Here is a 19007-nt window from a genome sequence, read left to right as displayed (position 1 = left end):
CACCAGGCCGGTCCGTCGTCTTTGCCTCCACCACCGTATAAAGACATTCGCGTGCCCCCACCATTCCGCCGCAACCCTCCTTTCTCTTCCTCGACTACTTCCTCGAATCTACTCCTACTCCTCCTCCTTCTCCTCCACTACCTCTCTTTTCATCTCTCTCATCCCTTCACTCCTTGTTGTCGTCGCTCATCCCACTCGCCGCCTCCACTGCCGTCACACTCGGCCAAAGACGTTTCTTGTCCTGCAGAACGCTGTTCCGTCGGACCGCGTCTTGCAGTGAACAAGCGCGCGCGCCAAAGTACGTGCGACCTTTTCTTTCGTCACGCCCGACTTATACTTCCTGTCGTGCGCCTCGCGGCCGGCGCAACGTCACAGCGAACGCATCCAGTCCAGCCGCTGACAGGGAGCCGCCCCCCCAAAAAGTTAGGTAGCTACTAAAAGCTACCCCGCACTGCGCGCAAGCACCACAGCAGCAGCAACCATAGCAGCAGCGTCGAGAACGCAACCGCGTAACCGCCTTCTCCCAGCGCCTCGCACAAAGCCCAGCGCGCACAAACACGCCGCCTTGCAAGAATGGTCGCCGACGAGCAGAAGGGACCTCGTGTCCATGAGGCGCACGAGGTGGACACATTCCGTAAGATCCAATTGAGGGCGCCAGACCCAGGCCAGAAGCCAGAAGCCGTGTCGCTAACATGCCTGTCTCTTTCTGCGCAGATCCTCCCCAAAAGATGCTGGAGAGTATGACACCCTCCCCCCGTCCCTCCTCCCCCGTCCCTCCTCCCCCGTCCCTCCTCCCCCGTCCCTCTCTCTTTCTCTCTCTCTTGAAGAGATGATGAATCCGTGCGTGGTCATGGCTTTTCATAGCGACCACGTCATGAGAAAGAGACAGGGAGGGAGAGTGATCGAGCAGAGTCGCGACATTCTGCATCGTCAAAGCTCGGCCGAAACGCGCGTGGTACCCCCATTGACGCATCCATGGAAAGCTGACGCCTTTTGATTGCCAGAGCACCCAAGCAAGCCCCACCTTGCCAGTAAGTCTGCCAGACCCTACTCCTACTGTACCTGCCCCGCCTGCCGCAGCACTCCCAGCACCACCGGCACCAGCGCCGGTCCTCGGCGCCTTGCCGCCCTGGATTTTGGTCGCCAACCGTGCTCTCGTCCGGCCTCGGTGGTTGGTCGCGCCGCCCGACGCCATTCCCACACCGTGCTCTTCCGCTCGTCCGCCGCCCACCCCCTTGCTCAGGCACGCGCTGACTGTGTGTTCCTACCCGCACCATGCAGACCTCGAAGAGTACCAGAAGCTATACAAGGAGTCCATTACCGAGCCCACCAAGTTCTGGGCCACCCAGGCCCGTGACCTGCTCACCTGGTACCGCGACTTCGAGACCGTCTCCAGCGGGTCCCTCGACGACGGCGATGTCAAGTGGTTTGTCGAAGGCCAACTCAATGCCTCGTACAACTGCATTGACCGCCATGCCTTCAAGGACCCCGACCGCGTCGCCATCATCTATGAGGCCGACGAGGCCGAGGATGGCCGCAACGTCACGTATGGCGAGCTCTTGCGCCAGGTTTCCAAGACGGCCTGGACTTTGAAGCAGATGGGCGTCCGCAAGGGTGACACCGTCGCCATCTACCTGCCCATGATCCCCGAGGCCATCGTCGCCATCCTGGCTTGCGTCCGCATCGGCGCCGTCCACTCCGTCGTCTTCGCCGGCTTCTCCGCCGACTCCTTGCGCGACCGCGTCATTGATGCCAAGTCCAAGGTGGTCATCACCACCGACGAGGGCAAGCGTGGCGGCAAGTTGATCGGCACCAAGAAGATTGTCGATGACGCTCTGAAGCAGTGCCCGGGTGTCACCGGCGTCCTGGTCTACAAGCGCACCGGCGCCGACGTGCCCATGCAGGCCGGCCGTGATCTGTGGTGGCACGAGGAAGTTGAGAAGTGGCCCAGCTACATCGCCCCCGAGGTCATGAACTCTGAGGATCCCCTGTTCCTCCTCTACACGTCTGGCTCCACTGGCAAGCCCAAGGGTGTCATGCACACAACCGCCGGCTATCTGCTTGGTGCCGCCATAACCGGCAAGTACGTCTTTGACATCCACGACGGCGACCGCTACTTCTGCGGTGGCGATGTCGGCTGGATCACGGGCCACACGTACGTCGTCTACGCCCCTCTGCTGCTCGGCGTCTCGACTGTTGTCTTCGAGGGCACCCCCGCCTACCCCAACTTCTCGCGGTACTGGGACATCATCGACAAGCACAAGGTCACCCAGTTCTACGTCGCCCCGACCGCCCTTCGCCTGCTCAAGCGTGCCGGCGACGAGCACGTCAAGGGTGAGATGAAGCACCTCCGAGTCCTAGGCTCCGTCGGCGAGCCCATCGCTGCCGAGGTCTGGAAGTGGTACTTTGAGATTGTTGGAAAGGAGGAGTCACACATTGTTGATGTGAGTTTCCTGGCCCCGACAACACGAAGAAACGTACGTGGGTGGAAATACTGACAGCCCCCAGACTTACTGGCAGACGGAGACGGGCTCCAACGTCATTACCCCCCTGGCTGGCATCACCCCGACCAAGCCTGGTTCCGCTTCGTTGCCTTTCTTTGGCATCGAGCCTGCTATCATCGATCCCGTCTCGGGCGAAGAGATCCACGGCAACGACGTCGACGGCGTGCTCGCGTTCAAGCAACCTTGGCCCAGCATGGCTCGCACCGTGTACGGCGCCCACAAGCGGTATATGGACACCTACTTGAATGTGTACAAGGGCTACTATGTACGTTCATCATTGTGAATGTTCAAATGTTGGTCGTCACTGCCGCTGACATACTTGGCCAGTTCACCGGTGATGGTGCCGGCCGCGATCACGAGGGATTCTACTGGATTCGTGGGCGTGTTGACGATGTCGTCAACGTCAGCGGTCACCGTCTGTCGACGGCTGAGATCGAGGCTGCTCTGATTGAGCACCACGCTGTGGCTGAGGCTGCTGTGGTGGGTGTCGCCGACGAGCTGACCGGCCAGGCCGTCAATGCGTTCGTAGCGGTCAAGGATGGCAACGAGATCAACGATGCGCTGCGCAAGGAGTTCATCATGCAGGTGCGGAAGAGCATCGGACCCTTTGCCGCTCCCAAGGCCATCTACGTCGTGCCCGATCTGCCCAAGACGCGAAGTGGCAAGATTATGCGCCGTATCCTGAGAAAGGTGCTGGCGGGCGAGGAGGACCAGCTCGGCGACATCACAACGGTAAGTCGTTTGGATAGTTGAACCCCGTAACCGGGCCCAGGGGCTAACGACGTGCGCAGCTCTCGGACCCCAGCATTGTCGACAAGATCATCAAGACGGTCCATGAGGCCCGAGGAAAATGAAAAGCAAGACCCTGACGGACTGACCCGGGTTGTTTTGACGAGCTGATACCATTATTGTGATTACTTACGACCAACTGACGAGGCGCGCTGTTGATATACGGAAATGAAAGCAAAATCAGCCTCGGGCTTTTGGATAGGCATGGACATGCATTGCATGATTCATGTGAGTTGTTGGTCTTGTGGGTTACACGTGGGCTGGTGTGGTGGCGCTGGACGACGCGCAACGGGAGTGCTGAGCAGCCAGCGACGGATTCTATGTAGTAGGTGAATAGCACGGTACTGTAGCTACTGTCCAGCTCTCAGAATTGACGAAGCTCAAATCCAAACTGGTGGCCCCCATACTCTGCAGCAGCGATCGAGGACACGGGATGGATGACGACGGCCGTTGGGATAGCGTTTAAGGTTGGGGTGGATGCTTCTCTTGGCGCCCGGCTCCAGGCCCGGCTAGCGACTGCAACAAGGATGTCCATCTCGCCACAGATACCACGATAAATGAGTGCACAACACAGTACAGTACAGCACGACAGCGGAGTTAAGGGCTCGGATTTAGAATACGACGCGATTCACGAGGTCTGGCCTCACGGCGATGGGACTCGAGTCGTGAAGGGGGGGGGGGGACTCACGACGTCGGCCAAGGACGACAGCGGGGGGTTGGTGGCTGTGGTGGGACAGACAAGAGTCAAGACTATCGACGTCGTTGTCGTCGTCGTCGTCGTCGTCATCGACGGGGAAGCGTGGCTTATGGGGTGGGTGGGTGTGCGTGCGTGCGTGCATCGGTGGGTTTCTCTCCGGAGAAGAAAAAAGAAGGAAAGGGCAAGCAAGCAAAGAACGTAGGCGCGGTGTTGAGTGAGTGAGTGTGACTGATGAGTGACTTGAGTGAGGTAGGTGTGTGAGGTGTGGGAGTGAGCACGAATGAGAATTACAGTGGGTGTAGCAGAGCGCTTTTTCTTCCTTGACGGCGGAAGGAGAGTTTTTTGACTCTGGGGCATCGTGGGCTGTCGTGGGCCAAGCGTGGCTCAGCACCCCTGATGGTGTCGAGGGGGGTCCTTTCGGCACCGCGTCCGATGCGTTGTCAGACAAGGACGGACGGGTGTGACTGACGAGTGCGTGGTACGTGGTCGTTGGGGGGTGAAGGGGACCTTGGGGCTGGGATGGGGGGGTTCGGACAGTGGGATGGAATCATCATGCTAGGTAGATGGGCCTTGTTTTTCTTGTGTGTCTTGTTCCCCCATGTCTGTCATGGCCATTGCGGTAGGTCTTACGGTGGTTCCGTTGCGAGTGAGAAGATGATGATGATGATGGGCTTGACAGGGTGTGTTTTTATTTTGGTCTAGGGCTGCTACGTATTACAATCAATACAATGCCCAACTTATGGTTCGGGAGGGGATATGGAACAGTTCCGTCGCCAGCGCGGGGGTGGTGCTGCAGCAGATTCTGACTTACTACCTTAGTACTGCTACGGAGCCTCCTCCAGTGGATGGATGGCTGCGATCACAAGGGTGGTTATTCATCATCATCCATGGGGCCGGCTCTTGGTGGTGCAGTAGCCGTCCTTGGCACAGCACCGCGACGAAGGTGAAGAGAGCCTTGGCAGGTTTCCGGCGCGACTGCAATGCGTTCCACGGCGGTGGGGATCCCACGAACGCAAGTTACGTAGGGTACTAAGTATGTGCCACGGAACACCAGCAAAAGCAGCCTGGCCGAGATGTTTTTTTTTTGCAGCAGACGGTCGGTGTTGGCTCGCTGCAGCAGGAGCGGTAACAACTGGGAGGGACGGAGCGGGTCCGGAGCGGCCGTCAAAACCGTTGCGGTTTGAGCCTCTGCTGCGCGGGTGTTGTGCGAGCCGCCCCTTGTTCTTATTATTGAGGATCCCCCCCCCCCTTCTCCCGCCTCTTTGAGCTTCCGGGAGGAGCCGGCATTGGCCCAAGCGTGCATGAGAAAAAGAGGACCGAAAACTTGCCCATCCAAACGGGGGAGAGGGGGACTTGGCGAGGGCATTTCCTTTTTACAAAGGGGAAACAATTGGCATGTTTGGGTGTGTGTGTGTGTATGCAGAGAGCGTCTCATCGTCAAAGAGGGGATGACGCTTCGAGAGGCTGTAATAATGCCGAGCAATAATAAGCTGCTGTACTCTCGGAGGCTCGCTGCAGGTGCGGGGATCATAAGCGGCTGGATGGATGGACATGATGGATTACCAACGGCCCGTGGGAGAGGGGAGTCGGGGGGGGGGGCTCGGCGGGAGCGAGCCGTTGGCTGGCTGTGCGTGCGTGCGTGCGTGCGTAATAATCCCCGTCTGCCGGTACCGAGTACAGCAGCCAAAGCACCTACCTACTAACTACCTTATCCATGTAAACAAGCGAGCGGGTGCTTGGTTGGCCTGGTCGGGCGACCCGTGCATTCTTTTTTGCATATCGGGCTTGGCCCGCCTTATACGGGCGCCTATTTTCGGGGGCATCGTCCGAGGCAGGGGGGGCCACTGATGACTGAATGTCTGGGTACTGTTCGACGCGCTGGGATCATAGTGTGTTCTGTAGGTATAGCGGCAGGCGCAGTCTACTAAATGGAATACCTTTGGATTGGATGGATTTTTGGGTGAGATTTTCTGCCTTGCCTCTTACCGTACGCTGCGGGAGAGGTTCTTACATCGCACGTTCGTACCCCCAATGGCAGTTCCCACCAGGTGGCCAGCAGCAGCCGCAGCCAAAGGAAACAAGAAATACGATGCACGGATTGCGTGGATTGCTTGATTGATCCATGCCGGAACGACAGCTGCGATCCCTGACTACGTATCTCGGGACCTGACTGTTTCCCATCCATCCACCCACCCATCGGTCCGCATGCGGCGCAGCACATGCACCACCACCACCACTACCACCACCAGCCGCTGCCGGCTTGTCCGCCTGTTGTCGTCGTCGTCGTCTGCCTGCTCGAGTACAGGCGGCAAGCCATGGAAAAGTGCTCTGCGTAGACAATTCCAGGCGCAAAGCAGAGGCCCTGAATCAGCCTGCAAACCCCCACGGGCACACACAAGGCACACGTACACGCACCGCTAACCCACTGTACCATGAAAGTCACTACCGTGCCTTACCGACCCGCCAAGTGCCAAGGGTGCATGGCGGTTTTAGACGGACGAACACACCCGACCGGGAAGAAAAAAGGGCGGCGAAACAGAAGCCCGCGACCGCGTGGCCTCCTCAAGCCCCCTCCAGCCAAGCCTCCCTGCCGGCCGCCTCCCATTGGGCCCGGCGCCTCTCACGCTCGCTCGCTCCCCCACCCCCTGACACTCTCACCCATCGCTCTCGCTACGCCTACGCTACGCTACTCTGCGCTGCGTTGCGCTGCGTCTCTGGATGGATGATGACTTGGATGGGTGGCGGTGGTCCCCCCCCCCCCCTCCGCCCTCCGTCGTCCCCGGCCAAGTGCTCAGCCTTCCTCCGTCCACCCTGGATTCCGTCGACAATCCGCCCGTCTGCTAGTCTGCCTGTCTTGGCCCGCCGTCTCTCGCTCGTTACGACCTTTCGTTCTTTGTCTCTTCATCCTCGTTGCTCCCCGGCTTTCCTGCATACCTTCTTTCTTAAGCAGCTTTCCCGCCGGTTACTGTGCTGCGCTGCTGTTTCGCTTTCATTCCAGCGTCTCTCATACATACCGCATTTCGTCCGCAGGAAACCCTCCGACCACCAACATCCGCTCTCGGTTCGCTCACCGTCTCGCCCGTTCCTCGTTTCACCGTCCTTTGCCGGCCGGGTTGACGCAAACCTCGGCGCCTCTCCATCTCCAACGATCCCCATCAACGGAGCCATCGATATTGCAAAGAGCCTGGATGCAGTAGTAACGCCGCCTTCACCTCTCTCCCATCCCCTGGGACTCTGTCCATCATCGGCGTGACAATGGTGACGCTGCGGACCCTGGCGTCCGCTCTCGCCAGCGTCGCGCTGTGTGCTTCCTCGTCGCTGGGTATGTCCCAATGCTGCCGCCATCGCCGCAAGGTGGTCACTCCGCGGCATCGCACTGACCTCCTCCGCGCTTAGCATACTCCGTCAAGCGAAACCCTGTCGGCTACGTCTCCCTCATCGACGACCCCGTCATCAAAGCCCCCTCCCACCGCGTCCACGCCTTCTCCAAGTTCGACCTCACATTCACCCTTCACAATGGGCGCCAGAGCATACGACTGGCCCTCGAGCCCAACGATGACATCCTCCACGACGACTTCGCCATCACCATCATGGGCCAGGACGGCATCGTCCGCGAGGTGCAAAAGGTGCCGAGGACGGATCACAGGGTATACCGTGGCGATGCCTTCATCGAGCGGCCTGGCCATGGGGGCTGGTCCAAGGCCGGCTGGGCGCGGGTGACCGTACATCGCGATGGAGACCACCCCGTCTTTGACGGCGCGTTCCGCATTGACGGCGACAACCACCACATTCAGACGGCGGAGCAATACTTGAAGCTCCGGGGCGACGACGATCCCCTCATCGACATCCTGCCCGACGGTGAGGAACGTATGGTTGTATGGCGCGACTCGGACGTCATGGACTCCTCCGACGAGCACAACGAGCTGAAGCGAAGCGTTGGCGACGATCCCCTTTGCAAAGCCGACACCCTCGACTTCAACAGCAAGTTTCATACAGAGACCCAGAGCCGCAACATGTTGCGTGCCGTCGAATTCCGTTCCTTGTTTGGCCGTCAATCGATAGACGGTGGTGGTGGCAGTGGCTCGGGGCTGAATTTGGTGAGCTCTATTGGCTCCGTCGACGGCTGTCCAACCACGAGAAAGGTCGCCCTCGTCGGCATCGCGACGGACTGCAACTACTGGGAGGGCTTTGACAACAAGGAGGCCCTCACAAAGAACGTCATTGGCATGGTCAACAAAGCGTCCGAGGTGTACGAGAGCACCTTCAAGATCTCGCTGGGCATCCAGAACCTCACCATTCTCGACAAGGCGTGTCCCGCCACTGCCGCCGCCGCGACGCCGTGGAACGTGGCATGCGGGCCGCAGACGACCATCAGTGACCGCCTCAATACATTCTCCAAGTGGCGCGGCCAGTTCCAGGACGACAACGCCTACTGGTCGCTGCTCACCAAATGCGCCACCGACTCTGCAGTCGGTCTGGCTTGGCGCGGGCAGCTGTGTCGCACGGGCTCCGGCGACAACGGCGATGGCAAGGGCAACAACGAGACGGTCGCCGCAACCAATGTGGTCGTTCGGACGGACACGGAGTGGCAGATCTTTGCCCACGAGACGGGCCACACCTTCGGGGCGGTCCATGACTGCACCAGCTCCACGTGTCCTGCCGACATGTCGAAGCAGCCGTGCTGTCCCCTGACCGGCAGCAGCTGCGACGCCGGAGGCAAGTTTATCATGAACCCCTCGACGGGCAAGGGCATTACCAAGTTCTCGCCGTGCAGCATCGGCAATATCTGCTCGGGGCTCAAGTCCAACATGATCAAGGGCAACTGCCTCACGGACAACAAAAACGTCAAGACCATCACGGGCAGCCAGTGCGGCAACGGCATCGTCGAGAGCGGCGAGGATTGCGACTGCGGCGGCGAGGCTGGCTGCAAGGACAACAAGTGCTGCGATCCCAAGACGTGCAAGTTCCTCAGCGGCGCCGTATGCGACTCCAGCAACGAAGACTGCTGCACGGACAAGTGCCAGTTTGCGTCCAACGGCACCGTCTGCCGGGCCAGCACCGGAGTCTGCGACGTCGAGGAGGTCTGTCCCGGCAACCACGCCAGCTGCCCCGAGGACAAGCACAAGAGCGACGGCGACTCGTGCGGTAGCGGCCTCTCGTGCGCTTCGGGCCAGTGCACGTCGCGTGACCTGCAGTGCAAGAACATGGCCAGCAGCCTCTCGGGCATGAACAACACTTCGGCCTGCCCGGACAGCGGCTGCCTGCTCGCCTGCACGTCTCCCGAGATGGGGCCCAACCAATGCGTCACGTACAATCAAAACTTCCTGGACGGAACCGACTGCGGCGCCGGGGGCAAGTGCTCCAACGGCGCGTGCGAGGGCGCGTCGACGGCCAAGGAGATTGGCGACTGGATCCAGAACCACAAGTCCATCTTCATCCCCGTCGTGGCCGTCGTCGGCGGCCTCATCCTCATCGCCATCCTCAGCTGCATCGTGAGCGCCATTCGCAAGCGCTCATACCGCCGCAAGCAGCCCACACCGCCCGAGATGAGAAACTGGCCGTCGTCGTTCAACCACGGCGGGCCACCGAACCGCGGACCCCAGCAATGGAACCAGGGCCAGCAGCAGCAATGGGCGCAGTCCCCCGGCGGCCAGGGCCCTCATCAGAACTTTTACGCGTACCCGCCGCCGCCGCCGCCGCCTCCACCCGCCGGCGACGGGGATAGGTGGCTGAACCGACAGCGAAGCATGAGATACGCATAAACTACCACCAGTGGAATACGGAACCCGGCTTCATCGTTGTATCTATTGAATTTTTGGGCTCGAAGAAGAATTGCTTGTGTTTTGCCTCAGATACCTCTTTTTGGATACACGCAGGCAGATCAATGGGGCTTTTCTCTCTCTTCCCTGAGGGCATCACGAATCATCATCACACAGGCGTTTTTTGGTAGGGGCACTGAGAAGTTGCCTACTTGTTTTTGGGATACAGCGCCGCGGCATCGGCAATACGGGCGGGGAGGGGATGTTGGATACACAGATCGCGGAGACGGGTTTCCCCCGCGCCTCATGGCTTTCCTTTTTCTCTCCCGGTTATGGGCAGCCACTACAGGCAGACGAGTAGGCAGGCAGGCACGCAGGCAGACCTACCGCCCCTCATCTCGTACAAAAGTTTCCGTACAAACCTTGTACGTAGGTATGTATGCACATAGGCTGTATGTTCGGTGCTCCTCGTTGTCCTCGAGGGTGTCGAGAGGCGGGTGTACCCGACGGTGATTGGTGCTGCCCAGTCTCCCGCGTTAGGAACCCGCCGTATATAGATGGGCTAAAGAAAGAAAGAGACGGTTCACGGGACCCCTGTGTCATGACTCTTTAATGTTTCATAACTGCCATTACGGTCGTGTGCTAACCCGCCTATTATGCGTGTTTCTCATTCTCATGTGTCGTGGCTGCCATGATGCATAGCATGGCATGGCATGGCATGGCATGGGAGTCGGGACGAACCCGAACTCGATGCCAATCCCAAACAACAACGTCTGCCACGTGCCCCGTAGCTCCCATGCCGGTACTCCTCCTTTCTATCCAGCCCTCTTCTTGCCGCCCCGCGCGTTCCTCCGCTGCTGGTGCTGCTGCTGCTGATGGGGCAGCAGCAGCCTCTTCTTCCTGCGGGGACAGCGCCCTCCGCCGGACAAGCCGTTGTCGGCCGACGCGGGCAGCGGCTCGAAGCCGGCGAGCATGGCGCTGAAGCGCCGCCGCTGGCTGGGGATACTCTGCAGGCCGGGTTTCCGGCCGTAGTCAGCTAGCTGGATGGGCTTGTTTTGTGACGCCCAAAGTGACGCCCAAAGGGCGAGGGTGGGGGTTGGGAAAGGGCGAGTAAGGAAAGGGGAGGGAAGGAGTTGGCAAAACGCACGTCGCCGGCGCCCTGGGCGTACATCATCAGCTGTTCGGGGCTGTCGAGCACGGCGAGGGCAAAGCCCCTGCGCTCGCGGTCTTCGAACGGCTCTGCCTTGATACTGTTTGTTTCTCCCAGGTCAGTAGTGAGCTCATATCCATTGGCCGGGAAAACGAAGCGAGGGGGGCAAAAGAAGGAAAAGGTGGCAAGGTGAAAGAGAAGGACTGACCCCCTCCCGAGCCTCATTCGCCTCCGCGTCACGCCGTCGCTGCCCACCTCCAGCTCGTCGTCTTCCTCGTCTCCATCATCGTCATCCCCCTCATCCCCATCGTCGTCATCATCCCCGTCTTCATCCTCGTCTTCGTCAGAGTCGCTGTGGCCCGTGCCCTTATACGGGTCCTTGCCGCGAGCTTGGCGGTCGCGCATCCCGGGCGTCACGTCGTCCTCGTCATACTCATCCTCGCTCCGCTCCTCCGAGCCGGAGTGAATGGCGGGCGCGGAGGCGCCGGCTGCGGCTGCGGATGCGAGGGCTGCGGCATATGGGGATGAAAAATGATGATGATGGAGGTGGTACGCGGGCGAAGACGACGACGACGATGCCGCTGCCGCCGCACTGCCTCCCGCACCGTGAAGGGGGTGATGAGGGTGTTGGTGGTGGTGATGACCGGCCCCGGACGAGGACATGCTGGTGGCGGGCCCTGCGAGTCTGTCTGTCTTGGTTTGCTGCCCGCTATTACGTCCTCCTTCCCCCGGCCAGGCGGGCTTTCAAGCTGGCAGTCTGCTCGGGTAGCTGGCGAGCGAGCGAGGTGCAAACGAGCCGTCTTCACTTTTTCCCCTACGCAGCTGCGACGGACGGGTTGGGAAGCGAACGTGGCCGCGAGGATCCAGCAATCTTGGTCGTCGTCGTCGTCGTCGTCGTCGTCGTCGTCGTCGTAGTTGTGACCGTCCTTTTCAGTCTGGCGTTGATGCGCTGGACAGTGTGAGCTACAGTACCGCCGACGTAATCAAGGGATGTGAATCGGATGTGAATGGATGGTCTCCCCACCCTCTTTCTCGTCCTCCCACCTTTCAGCGATGGGCTACTGCGCACGAGAGCGCCCGCACGATTGTGAGTATCAAGAGTTGCGACTTCGTGAGCCGAGGCAGAATGAGTTCTCGATGAGAGCTGGTAAATGAAATCCCGAGAGTGGATTGATACAGGATGGACGGGAGAATAGACCGAGGGGCGGACTGCGACTGATGGATGAGTGGGGGCGGGGGGCTGCATGATCCCGTGTGGCGTGCACCCGCCTAGCACTGTACGTACCCTTCTTTATGTACGGAGTATGTGCTTGCTTGTAGGCGAGTGCGCGACATGCAATGGGAAAGGCAGGTGCAGTCAGAGGTACCTGCCTAGTACCTAAGATACCTTATGCAACGGTGCTCAAACACCCGTCCAAAATTCTATGTTCGTATTGCATTATCGAATAGTTACTACATCTGTCTGATAAGACTTCACATTCGTATGCGAAGGCACCACACATGAAGCTCGCATATACAACATGACATGCGTCGCTTCTACCAACTCAGGCGATAGTCACAATCATACACGCCTTATGTGTCGAATGATTCATCTCATTATACGCCGTCCTGGTATATACTTGTAGTACACTATCTGACACGTATGTTTCGTTTTCCTGTGCCCACGCTCAAAGTCCCAGACAGTTAGTTGCACGGCCCAAACAGAAACCCCATTCCTACCCCCGGGCATGGCTTTGCCCTGCCAACGGTGCCGCGCCATCTCGAAGCATAAGCAATGCATGCGGCTGAACTCCAAAACGTCCTCTAGTCTCGTCACTTCGTCACCTGGCCCGAGGTCACGATCCTAGCCCAAGTCCGCCGCTAATCCGTGCCTTACACTCGGTATACAAAAGAAACAACGCATCGGCAGCGTGCCTTATCGCACCAGGTCCCAACGACCATGACCATCGTCGGAGGAGCACAATAGACATTGTTTGGCCCTCGCGGCCGTCCTCTCGTGCTCCACGCCAACAAAGGCTCGCCTGCAGCCTCGGGCAGCGGTGAGGTGCACATCATCGTACAGCACTGTGCTCGGCCATCACGTCCAAGGCATGCCCCAGAATCTTGGCACGCAGTGGTGGTGTATCGCCTGCGAATGCGCGGAGCCTCGGAACTTCGAACAAGCCAAGCATCGTCTGGCTACCGGCTGAAATTGATGACGGCAAGCTTCAAGAATCTCGTCAGCAGACAGTCGCATCGGCTTGGGCACCATTTGGCCCACTCACTCTACTATTAGACCCATAAGCCAATTTCTGTCCGCTCATATCCCAACACAAGCAATGCTCATCTTCTTCGTCCGTGTCGGACGAGCCCTTGGGGCTGAGCCAACCGGGATGTGGCGGCCGCTTCCAGCTCGCTCGTGGCATGGCAAAGTTGTCCACCTTCCAGATCAGCACCTGCCGCGATGTTGCCCCGGCAATGAAGGCGCCATCGGGCGTAAAGGCAAGTCGAACAATGGGCGAGTCCATGGTCAAGAAACATTTCGACTTGGCGTCGGGCTTCCGCGCATTCCATATCAGGATGGCGCAGTCGTCGCCACCCGTCGCGATGAGCCGCTCGTCCTCGGCCTCGGGTTGCGAAGGCGGCAGAGGCTGCCATGCCATGGTCGTGATTGCGCCTTGATGGGCCTGTATTGACCGACGCTGCCCGTGTTCGTCCCACAGCTGTCCACATTAATCAGCATTGACACTCAAGACTCATCATCGTGGAATCAAGCCTGTCCTACATCGAGAGAGCCCTTGTCGCTTGCCGTCGCGGCGAGCTTCGAACGCCAGTCAAAGAGCACTTGTGTAAAACTGTCGTCGTCCTTGGTCTCGAACTTGCGCACTTGGACAATTTTCATGTCCACGCACCGGAGGCAGAGGAGCAGGTCTCCGCCGCAGAGGAGGAAGTCCGAGTCGCTTGTCCAGGCGCCGTCGAGTGGCGTAGCTGCGATGTCGTGACCTGGAAGCTGATACGTGACTGTGATTTCCGCAGGTATTAAAAAGACGCTGACGACCGCGCCGCCGCCCTTTGCTGGGTAGATGGCCAGCAAGGCCGTGTTGGCCGGGTTCCATGTGAGCTTGATTACGGGTCCGTCGGTGACTTCGAGCGTCTGCCCGAGGATGCCGTCGGGGGACCAGATATTCACAGAACATTGAGACCCTGTATCCGTCGCGACAGCGATGGCCGAGCCGTCCGACGTCCATGAGAGCGCCGTCACCGTCGTCGCTTTGGGTGCGTTCTCGTCGATGAGCGAATGGGCTTGGGGTGACACGTGATCGTGACCAGGCTCTAGAGCAGTGGCACGCGAAACCGTCCAAACACGGGCTAGCGCGTCGGTGCCAGCAGCAGCCAAAACGGATGGGTCTTTGGGGTTCCACTCGCACTGAAGCAGCACAGGCGCATTCTCCGAGCCCGCGGGCGAGGGCGACGGTGTCGTGTCGGCTGCAGCCTCCTGGTCGTCGTCGGTGAGGCGGATGAAGCTGGTAAGAGGAGACAGCTCCTCGACCTTGTCCACCTGGGTGCCCTGCTCGGGGCCCTCGGTCTGCGGGACAGGAGGTGGCAGCTGCTCGCCCTCAAGCGGTGACGGGTAGGCGTGGTTGGTGGCGTTGTCCTGGTTCTGCTGGTCGTCGAGGGCATGGGGCGGGTGGTCAACGTCCATGGGCGTCGTGGCTGTGGTGGTGGTTGTGGCGGTTGCGAGGGGCGCTGCGTCGGGCCCGTTGTCATAGCCATTGCTGAGTCGCGGGCGCTTTGCCGGCGACCCATTCGGCACCTGCTGCTCGGACAGCCGTTTTCTCAGCGCATCGGGATCCTCGCCGGCCGGTACTGCAGCGTCGTCGGCCTCCTCCCGCTTAGTCGGAGGAAGCTGCGGCGCCGTGAGAGGTCCGAAAATGCCCACCTGCGACGACTCGGCCCCGACAGTTGATTCCTGGGGCAGCTGCACGTCGTCCGCGTCAGTAATGGCGTTGCGTCCCCGTCTGCGGCCGCGTGCTAAGGGGGAGGGAGCGGGAACCGGGCATGAGCAAGGGCCAGATTGCCCGATGTTGCGCAGGCACGGCGGCGGCGGCCACGCAAGGCTCGACACGGGCGCAGGCGACGCAAAAAGATGAGACAACGCACCTGATTGATGATACAATCGCGCTCCAACGCATAGTAGAGAAGGCCGCGGTTGACGACGGAAACAAGGGCGTGGCCTTTGACGTGGCGGGCAAAGTCGAAGTCCCGGTGCGGCTCCTTGACGTGCCACTCCTTCTGGAACTTGGCGGCCGTCTCGCGATAATCTGCAATGGGAGTGAAAAGCGGTTAGAAGAGTGCTTGGACTGCCAGGCTGGCGTCATGGTGCATTTCGGGGTCGGCGTGCCACGTACTTCCTTCCAGCAGATACCTGCGTGCCGGAATGTCAGCGAAAAATAACGTCTCGCCGGGGGGCGGCGCCGATGGACCAGTGCCCCATCAACGTCCATCGGGCCCAGCAAGGGTGACAAAGCAGGCAGGGAAGGGGGGGAAAGGAGAGTGTCGGCCTGGGGCCGGCCTGGGGAGGCGCGCGAGGGTCGATCCGAGGCGGAAGCGTACCTCCAGATGAGAAAGTTGACTCTATCCGAGTCAAGGAACTCCTTCACCACCATGGTTTGCGAGGCGCGCGCGCCGCAGGTGGCGGCAGTGTCACGGCGGTGTCCTGGCGAGGGTCGCGGCTGATGGGCGGGGTGTGGAGCGGCGCGGGTGTCGAGGGAGGCAACGGGCGGACGAGGGCTGCTCGACAACGGCGAGCCTCGCAGCTAAAGGCGGCAGCCAGGGAGCGAACAAGTCGGCGGCAGCGGCGGCGGGAGCGGCGGTGACGAGTCTGTTTGGGGTGAGGCAGAAGTGAGGGTTGCGGGAGTGAGTGAGTGAGTGAAGATTCAAGCGCGAGATGAAATCCACATCTCACTAGGCCTTGCGTACCGAGCGAGGCAAGGCGAGGCAAGGCAGGGTACCGGGGGCTGCGGTACCTTGCCTTGCGCTGTGACCGGTAGAGGTAGCGGGTACCGTGGTACTCGGGAGCCCGCCCCCAGCTGGGCCTGGACTTGGTGTGGCCTTGCCTGCCTTGGCTGGTGGCCCAGCGCGTACCCCATACCTACTTTTGGACTCTACGTGGACTCCAGACTCTGGCACATCCATCCATCATGGCCCCATTCGTTCCCCGTCGTGATTCCGCTAGACGGGCAGGCCAACCAACACCCGCCAGCCAGGCGTGTGCAGACAGTTCCACACTAGAAGAAGAGGCGGGAGGGCGGACTGGCTGGCGGTGGGCAAGACAGACGACGGCAGACAGCCAGACGGAGGAGGCTTGGGAGGAACGGACAGGCACCTGCAGCCCTGGAGGTACGAGCGGGCAAGTACCCTGGCACCTGGCACCTGGCTGGGCCCTGGGGGGCTCGCCGGGTCGGGTGGTGGAGGGTGGGCTGGGCTGCCCCCCTTGTCCACTTCGTTGAGTTCGCCCGCTCGTCGACAGCCACCGGCAACTGCCTCAGCCCAGGCACCTATAGGGAGGTTGCAACTGGCAACAGGCGACTGGCGCCCGGAGAGGGTTGAGTGGGCCACGGAGCACTCGACAGGGTGCTCAAGCATTCAAGCAAAGCACGTCAAGGTTCCGTGAGTGATCAACTGCCCGTGGGCTGTGGGCCTCTTGGCCCTCTCGGGAGGGTGAGTGCACCTCATTCAAGGGTGGTGGCGGCGGCGGCGGTGGTGGTGCGTGGGTGCATCAAATCGTCGTGGGTGTGGGTGGGTGGCATGGTGGGTGAGATTGTGAGATGGTTGGAGTGAGGGCGCGCCGGACGGGCAGGGACGGACGGACAGCCCTGGGGCGCAATTGGCAGCAGCGGGCACGGACAGGGTCCATGGCCACGCCTGCGGAGGGTTCTGGGGGCCGAGGTACCTTGTTATTGCCTTGCCTGAGGCTGCTTACGTAGGTACCATACTAACCTGCCTTCCTTTGCGATGGGGCTGCTGCACACACTGGAGTGGCGATGCTCCACGCCGCACTCACTCACACCTTGCCGCCAGCAGCACCTTTCCACATCCGCGCATCGCATGCACCACGAGCGCGGGTACGTACGTAGCCGCATGGGGAACCGTCTTTGTCTTGACGCGGCGGCCACCGTCGCTGTTGCTGTCTTCAGCTGGTCCCCAAAAGTGAACACGGTTGAGCGACACCCTCGGCATGAACTCTCTGCTTGACGGCACATTCTCGGCTCATCTTACTTCGTACCTTTGTACTGCATAACTAAGGTACTAACCTCTATACCTAGGTAAGTACTAATTCGTACTGAGGTGTTTTGTGAGTACGTACTCCCGTCGAGCCACTTGAATCCGCCACCCGTCTGGCGTCGCGGTTTCGTTTCCCCAAGTCATCAATCAAGCAAGCATTCATCCAACCCAAAACTGGTACTACGTTAGTCCGCACCTGGAGCGGAACGTGTCGCGCTAGCGCCGTGGGCGGCGACGGACGAGGCGGCAGTTCCAGTTCGTCCCACGAGCACTCGCCCGAGACCTTCCATCCGACCCTCGCCAACAAATGAGACTGCGGCTCCCACAGCCAGCCAACGAACAACGGTACACGCGCGCATCCCCCACAGCGGTCACCTACGTACCTGTAATAAAATCGGACTCGTGCTTGCCGACACGCCATCGGGCATGACGAGCCTCAGAATCTCCCTCTCGCACCATGGCCCAGGACCAGGCGAAAGCGCGTCAAGGCACGGCTGTGCTGTTGGTCACCCCTCGTCCCGCCGTCACGCCAAGGCGAGATAGAGTGGTCGAGCAAGCTTGACGGGCGTTTGCCGAGACGCCGATGGAACCCCCCGCCGCCCCAGCGACATGCACACAAACAGGAGACGTGCCACTCGGGGGAGCTCATCTCGTCAGCTGGGTCAGCCCGCCCGCAGTGGAAGAGGTATGGATACTTGTTGGTGCACGGCTCTTTCGAATGCCTACTACTACTACTACGTACTGCTGGCGTTTGGTTATAATTACTTCCGGCCCCTCGTCAAACTGCATCTCGTCTCATGCAAGCAGCACATGCCTACCTACCTACCTACCAACCGGCATACAGATAATCGGAACAACGTACCTACGCAGGCTGAAGGTGTTCCACCGATATTCGTCACCATCTGCGCCTTCGCCCGTCCGAACCTGCCCACCCCGTGGCGCCGCATCTCTCACGGGGCTCTGTGCCCCTGGCAGTCTAAATCTCCATGTCGTGCGTGACGAGAGTCCCACTTGTAGCAAGCATGGGACACTTTGTACCCTATACGAGCTCCGACCTTCACCAGGATGGCCCGGCTTCCTCCTAGCAGGTAAGGCATCGTACACTACTGAATTGCCTGGGCATCCGTCAATCAACCACCAACAGCCAACCGTGCCTGCGCCCATTGACGGTCCGCCGTGATGGGAAGCGCCGAGTTGCACCACGCACCACCTCACGTCCCAGCCCTCGGCTTACTTCCCCAGGCCTGCCTGGGCAGGCTGGGCCAGGCCCCTAGGTAAGACAGACCTGTCCCCCGCCTGGGCGTTTCTACGGAATCTGAGACTGATGCAGATCGGCTGTGCCAGCAGCACCTGCACTTCAAACGTACATGTACGTACTTCGTGCTGCAGCGCCTGTTCCCTGTCCTGTGGCACACTGGCATGCAGAAGCTGCACAATCTCCGCCAACTCACCCCGAGCATGTCGAGCCTTGTGATGCGCTCCCCGTCGAGCAGCAAAACTCGGCCCCCACGCAAGCCACGCGCGTGCTGCCATCCGCCCACCTGACATGCAGCGGCCAGAACCGGTGACGATGGCCTCACAACCATCGCACGCAGCTCGGCAGCGCTGCCCGGCAGAGGCAGGTAGGAACAAAGGCAGTAGACACGTAAGCGGGCAAGAAGGTTGCTTTCGACCGAGCCTCACGCGCATCGATGTCCCAGCAACTCGACCGGCCCGGCCCAGCAGCTCACACCACGGGGTGGGCAGCGATCTGCGACGGCTTGCACGGGGCGGTGACGCCACCTGCGCGGCCCTCGCTCTCAACAGGCCAGTGAGCCTCGCAAACTCCCCCAGAGGCGTCGTCG

The 19007-nt window shown here is 60.4% G+C and overlaps 4 protein-coding genes across 6 annotated transcripts; 2 read left to right on the top strand and 2 right to left on the bottom strand.

Moving 5' to 3' along the window:
- The first annotated feature begins 122 nt into the window (after positions 1–122).
- ACS2 (Acetate--CoA ligase) lies at positions 123–3673 on the top strand. The gene is made up of 8 exons (XM_047987605.1): positions 123–298; positions 428–634; positions 715–738; positions 1005–1031; positions 1282–2444; positions 2509–2769; positions 2832–3236; positions 3296–3673. The coding sequence occupies exons 2-8, from the start codon at positions 574–576 to the stop codon at positions 3356–3358; spliced, it is 2004 nt and encodes a 667-aa protein (XP_047843591.1). The 5' UTR covers positions 123–298; positions 428–573; the 3' UTR covers positions 3359–3673.
- A 3078-nt stretch (positions 3674–6751) lies between these two features.
- JDV02_006231 (uncharacterized protein) lies at positions 6752–10355 on the top strand. Its single transcript, XM_047987604.1, has 2 exons — positions 6752–7312; positions 7387–10355. The coding sequence occupies exons 1-2, from the start codon at positions 7246–7248 to the stop codon at positions 9750–9752; spliced, it is 2433 nt and encodes an 810-aa protein (XP_047843590.1). The 5' UTR covers positions 6752–7245; the 3' UTR covers positions 9753–10355.
- JDV02_006230 (uncharacterized protein) lies at positions 10312–12079 on the bottom strand. Its single transcript, XM_047987603.1, has one exon. The coding sequence runs from the start codon at positions 11560–11562 to the stop codon at positions 10786–10788; it is 777 nt and encodes a 258-aa protein (XP_047843589.1). The 5' UTR covers positions 11563–12079; the 3' UTR covers positions 10312–10785.
- Positions 12080–12477: 398 nt separating this feature from the next.
- JDV02_006229 (uncharacterized protein) lies at positions 12478–15804 on the bottom strand. Of its 3 annotated transcripts, XM_047987600.1 has the most exons (6): positions 15493–15804; positions 15288–15304; positions 15040–15200; positions 13664–14857; positions 13164–13601; positions 12478–13104 (listed from the first exon to the last, which is right to left on the bottom strand). In XM_047987600.1, exons 1-6 carry the CDS (start codon positions 15543–15545, stop codon positions 13078–13080), a joined length of 1890 nt encoding a protein of 629 aa, XP_047843586.1. In that variant the 5' UTR covers positions 15546–15804; the 3' UTR covers positions 12478–13077. The 3 variants fall into 3 exon arrangements, with proteins under 3 accessions (XP_047843586.1, XP_047843587.1, XP_047843588.1); XM_047987601.1 differs by having other exon boundaries at positions 13164–14857; XM_047987602.1 differs by having other exon boundaries at positions 12478–13601.
- Positions 15805–19007: the final 3203 nt, after the last annotated feature.

The sequence above is a fragment of the Purpureocillium takamizusanense genome, chromosome 5 (genome assembly GCF_022605165.1).
Source record: "Purpureocillium takamizusanense chromosome 5, complete sequence".
In the NCBI taxonomy this organism is placed as follows: domain Eukaryota; kingdom Fungi; phylum Ascomycota; class Sordariomycetes; order Hypocreales; family Ophiocordycipitaceae; genus Purpureocillium; species Purpureocillium takamizusanense.
Note: the sequence above shows the minus strand (reverse complement) of the source record. Positions and strands in the feature narration are given on the sequence as shown.

What these genes read in the sequence shown, in the direction of transcription:
- ACS2 (XM_047987605.1), top strand. Translation starts at nt 574, where the DNA reads ATGGTCGCCGACGAGCAGAAGGGACCTCGTGTCCATGAGGCGCACGAG. An exon ending in TCCCCAAAAGATGCTGGAGA is followed by an intron (nt 739 to 1,004) that starts GTATGACACCCT and finishes TTTGATTGCCAG; the next exon opens with AGCACCCAAGCAAGCCCCAC. An exon ending in AGGAGTCACACATTGTTGAT is followed by an intron (nt 2,445 to 2,508) that starts GTGAGTTTCCTG and finishes GACAGCCCCCAG; the next exon opens with ACTTACTGGCAGACGGAGAC.
- JDV02_006231 (XM_047987604.1), top strand. Translation starts at nt 7,246, where the DNA reads ATGGTGACGCTGCGGACCCTGGCGTCCGCTCTCGCCAGCGTCGCGCTG. An exon ending in GTGTGCTTCCTCGTCGCTGG is followed by an intron (nt 7,313 to 7,386) that starts GTATGTCCCAAT and finishes CTCCGCGCTTAG; the next exon opens with CATACTCCGTCAAGCGAAAC.
- JDV02_006230 (XM_047987603.1), bottom strand. Translation starts at nt 11,562, where the DNA reads ATGTCCTCGTCCGGGGCCGGTCATCACCACCACCAACACCCTCATCAC.
- JDV02_006229 (XM_047987602.1), bottom strand. Translation starts at nt 15,545, where the DNA reads ATGGTGGTGAAGGAGTTCCTTGACTCGGATAGAGTCAACTTTCTCATC. An exon ending in GCGATTGTATCATCAATCAG is followed by an intron (nt 14,858 to 15,039) that starts GTGCGTTGTCTC and finishes GACGACGTGCAG; the next exon opens with CTGCCCCAGGAATCAACTGT. An exon ending in GCGACAAGGGCTCTCTCGAT is followed by an intron (nt 13,602 to 13,663) that starts GTAGGACAGGCT and finishes TAATGTGGACAG; the next exon opens with CTGTGGGACGAACACGGGCA.